We start from the raw sequence: 4,737 nt of genomic DNA, 5'->3' as shown, positions 1-4,737 counted from the left end.
TTACTTTTTGACGAAAGATAAAACATTTAAACACTTTTGCAGTAGTAGCCTTACATAATACAGTCTTGTACTTACAGTGGTACTTACAGGAAATGGGTTGTGAAGTGACTTATTAATCTGTACCTACAGGGTAAAGCCCACCCAATCACCCCAGCTTGCGATTTTGGCACAAAAACTCTAAAAACAAGTCATTAACTATTTAAATCAGAGAAATGGACCACTGGAGTGTGTTATGATAATGTTTAACTAAAAGAAAAAGGTAAAAATTTATTATTTTGATATTTCATTTAATTTCGCCTTTAAATATATCCATAGTAGTTTAGGTCATAAAAGAAAGTCATCAATTCGACCGAGCACAAGCTGAAACAGAGACACTTACAGTGATAACTATTCAGCTGAAATCAAGCATTTGTGTCCACTGAAGTAACTTTTTTTCAACCCAACTAGATTGTCCTAAATGTGTTGAACTCATTCATACCCAAAGTAGATTCAAGGTAGCTCTGCAATATCATTATTCTCTCTGAATTTATAACCAAACCTTTAGGGTTTTATGTTTTTATTTCAAATGACTTTTTAACAACAGGACCGACTTTAAACTCTCATTAACTGGAAAAAAATAGAATCAATTCAATCTGCGATGACTGCCACAGCCAGTTGACCTTCGAAAATGCAATAATGGCTATGACTTGTTCAAGCGTATGGATATTAAAGTAACGTTTGTTGTGGTAGTAGCCCGACATACTCTTCTCGCAATATCAGACAAGATCTTGCATAATATTATTTACAAGATTTGACCAAAACAGCTCTAACTCTGTCTCTTCTGATCATTGGATGATCAAACTCTGGCATGAAAGGTGGCAGGCAATATACATTTCTACAAGGAATACGAAGACTAGGACTTTGTGAGGTATCGGCAAAGCTTTTTCATCTAACCTTATTGCTCCACCAAGAAGACAACAGATTCATATGTGCAGCATGTGTCTGAGTGGAATTACAATCAAGCTGTCATTACCTTGAGGCCAATTGTACGGGTAATTGTAAGAGGATGACAACAGGTTGGCCAGCATTAAGTCTCATCTGCTTTTGGCAAGTTCAGCACCTGCCTGCTGGCCACCAGCCGAATGTTTTTCTGACAGCCTCAGCAGGAATGATTGATGCCTGAAGGCCTTTGATGGTGTGTGTACCTCACTGCCAAGCTGCTCTATCCATCCAGGACTCCCTCTTGAAGCTCATTTATGTCGCACCTGTCCTTGCACACTTTGGTTTCCTGATGCTTTACCCTGTAGGCTTACTGCCTGGTAACTTGTACACACTTCTATAATTAGCTGCTACTAGTAATAATTCACTGAAAATTGTAATTACCTTTGGAAAATTTCTAATGCAATAAAATCTGTAAATCTACATTGTTCAGCTGATGCCACAGTGCACTTGTATCTGCCAAAAACTTGTTTTATCAAAAAGAATAAATCCTAAGTTTCTTCTGTGACTTCTGTTCAGTTCCAAATAAAGCAGGTCATAAGACCAACAGAAACACTAAGGCTTGTTTGGTAGCAATAATCTCAGTATTTGCTTTGTGTACATCCACTGGATTTCACTGCAGTATAGTAAAGCCTTTATCCTGATTTTTAATGCCACACACATACACACCCAGAGCTCTTTTAGCTCCAAAGAATTTTAAACCCTCCAATGTCCTGATACTACTGCATTTTTCATTGGTATTTTAAGCAAAGAGTTGTGAGGTCTTAGAAGTCAGCTGGCATTAATTCCTTTGAGGCAGAAGGATTCAACTTCTCCCTGGAAAGAGGCTTAAGAGAAAGTTCTCCTGCTTCTAAATGAGTAAATTTCTCTTTTCTTACAAATGCTTTTACTTTCTTTATTGGACAGGTGAACAACAGATAATTAAATCTGATTATGTTTTGTGTCTAGTGATTACTTCTGTATAGCAGCTTTGAGATTTATTTTTTGTCCATTTGCTAACAATAAGCTCATTTGACTAACCACAGAAGTTGACTAATTGTCTCATTGTTCATCATGTTTGTGGGCAATAGATGAATCAGGTATATACATAAAATATCAAGGTAAGAAAAAGTACAAAGAAACTGAGCATACCAGTTGACAAAAAAACAGTATTTTTTTTATTATTATTTTTACTATTGTTATTTATTTTTCTTAAAACTATCATGATAGTGGGCTAAGGAATTGGTATCATATACTGGAATATTTTGCATTAAATAAAACCAGAAATATAAATTAGCTAAAATAATCTGGGTGATATGAACAGTCAGAATTGAACTATGGGTTAAAAAGTTTGGTCATTTCTGAAGTGATGTTCTGTCAAATAGTTATCACTAGTTTATCTTATCAGTCATAGAGCATGAAGTATGGCCAAAAAGGCAGAAGTCTTCAAGGCTCAGCTAACGACTAGCCAAACAAGGGGTAGTTTTTTTTTATTGGTTTTCAGGCTTATAAAACAACTTTTGCACAAAAATGTCATACTATGAGAAGAACGTTACATGAGCCAATATTAACATTATAATATATGGTGTTAAGGCTACAAATGTATGAGTCCCCCTGATCAAAACATCTTGTCAATACAAAAGTTTACTCAACTCTTGGTGGATACATTGAGCAGTGTCAGGACATGACATATACATGGTTTATTCTCAGCACACATACAATAACGTAGTAACACGGACGCTGTTCGGTTGAGACAATGGTGATAAACTAAACACAAATGGTGTCATGCAAAAGTGTAGAGGTTTAGCATTAGCTAATGTAAAGTTCATTCCCACTGGTGTTTCATTTTTGAGAAAGAGTTGTTTTATAGAAAACACTAAACAAACAGGCCCTCATTTGGCATGCAATTAGCTTAACCTGGACACATTTTTGTCCATTTTCTCCATACTCTTTGTTCTATGGTTGATTGCAAAGCAGATAAAGTACCAGTTATTGATAACTCTCAGACAAAAGATCACATCAAAAAATGACTAGACTATCCCTTTCAACTATAAAAGTCAGTTGTTTTTTTTTTTGTTTAAATGAACTTCTCCATTTGAATCACATTTATTCTGGCTAGCTTAGAGAACCAGCGATTAACATGCATGTTACGGTGGGATGCTGTTTGAACAAAGCCTAATTTCTGGTACATGGAAATGGCAGCCGTCTGTGGTGTGCTGGCATCCGCAGTGAGGCGGGAATAGCCTCGCTCTTTACAAAAATCCAAGGCCTTTTGGGTCAGCTGTGAGCCCAGCTTTTTGTGGCGCCACGAAAACTTTACAACCACGTGAGACATCAGTCCATAACTTCTATCCCTGGCGTCTTGAGCAAACTCTGTGCTCACTCCTCCGTTCCAGTCCTCAAACTTCACACCTTCTTCCTTCACTCTCTTCCCCATCACCGCCACCATCCCCACCACCTTGGCCTGGCCATTGACATCTGCCTCTGCCACCCAGAAGCCGTTATCTGGGTTTTCCAGGTAGCTGGCTTGAATGTCAGCCATGTCTGTGCTTAGTCTCCCCATCATGTAGCCATCATAGATGTCATGGCAGCAGTAATAAATTAGGCCAGTCCATGCACTGCCAAAGAGGAAAGCTTGGAAGTAGGAGCTTCCTCCTAGCACGTAGCCAGCCATGGAAATGCTCAGAGCTATGCCAACATGGTCTGGATTGCTCATGGCCTTAAAAAACGCTGGGTATATATGTTCGAGAATCCCATCATGAAAGAGTGACATGACCACTTGTTCATCTGGCGGGCTGTATTCCCTGATGGTGAACTGGACTGTAAAGTTAGAGAAGGAAAAGAAAGGAGGGGGAGAAAAAATGGCTCAGTGAGACTAATCTGCTTGTTGTTGCAATCAGAAATTCCTGACAGATTTCACAATAAACCTCATAGGTTTACCTAATTTGTTAAAAAAAAAATACAGTTATTGAATAGTTACCAATTTAACTCTTCCTGAAACACCATTTTCATTCACATTTAAGCATTTTTTCTACATTAATACAAACCTTGCATTTGCAACCTGAAGGGAAAATCTGAATTGAACTTATTATGCCATTATTTATTTTTTAGATTTCAAGAATCATTGTTGGATGTAGTACAGATAGGTATCAAATGTGCTGCAGATGAAAACCCAATCAAGGTGAGATCCTGAGGCAACAAACAAAAGGTCTCCAGTTTCTCTAAGTGCTGTTACATGTCATCCTGTCATATTAAGGGTACCATTCATTTACACCCTTTCTGTCTTAATAATAATCTCATTCATGATCAGCTCTGCTAACAGAAAAAGGCAATAAAAATGAGCATAAGCAAAGCATCAAACTTACAGTCGTTTTTGTGGGCCATGCTGAAAGTTTCTCCTCGTCTATCGCTCAGTCTGAAGGACTTAAAGCCTCTGCTGTTCCTGGACTTAAGCTACAGATTGAGATAATCACCCGTTCACAGAAAAGACTGAAATGAGTCTGAGCATGCTCACCTTTCACACCATATACACACACAGGGGAAACCTCAAATAACTTTAAAATAGATCTACCACTGATTATGTAAAGCACCAGAAACTATCCAAAAATTATAGAAATAAATTGAGATTGCATTAATTTATGGTGTTGTAGGTTTGATCGAAATTATTCACTGCATTGATTTGATTATGAAACATGGAGTTTTTTTCTAAACTTAATTAACTTAGTCAACAGAGTAAAGAGTTTTATTATTGGATTGCTCTAGGAGAATGAGCTCAGAATA

General features: G+C 37.4%; 1 protein-coding gene across 1 annotated transcript; it reads right to left on the bottom strand.

Moving 5' to 3' along the window:
• Positions 1-2,430: 2,430 nt before the first annotated feature.
• On the bottom strand, positions 2,431-4,433 carry LOC108237615 (probable N-acetyltransferase camello). The gene is made up of 2 exons (XM_017419157.2): positions 4,323-4,433; positions 2,431-3,777 (listed from the first exon to the last, which is right to left on the bottom strand). The coding sequence occupies exons 1-2, from the start codon at positions 4,339-4,341 to the stop codon at positions 3,035-3,037; spliced, it is 762 nt and encodes a 253-aa protein (XP_017274646.1). The 5' UTR covers positions 4,342-4,433; the 3' UTR covers positions 2,431-3,034.
• Between the last annotated feature and the right edge of the window lie 304 nt (positions 4,434-4,737).

Source organism: Kryptolebias marmoratus, linkage group LG8 (genome assembly GCF_001649575.2).
Source record: "Kryptolebias marmoratus isolate JLee-2015 linkage group LG8, ASM164957v2, whole genome shotgun sequence".
Classification (NCBI taxonomy): domain Eukaryota; kingdom Metazoa; phylum Chordata; class Actinopteri; order Cyprinodontiformes; family Rivulidae; genus Kryptolebias; species Kryptolebias marmoratus.
Note: the sequence above shows the minus strand (reverse complement) of the source record. Positions and strands in the feature narration are given on the sequence as shown.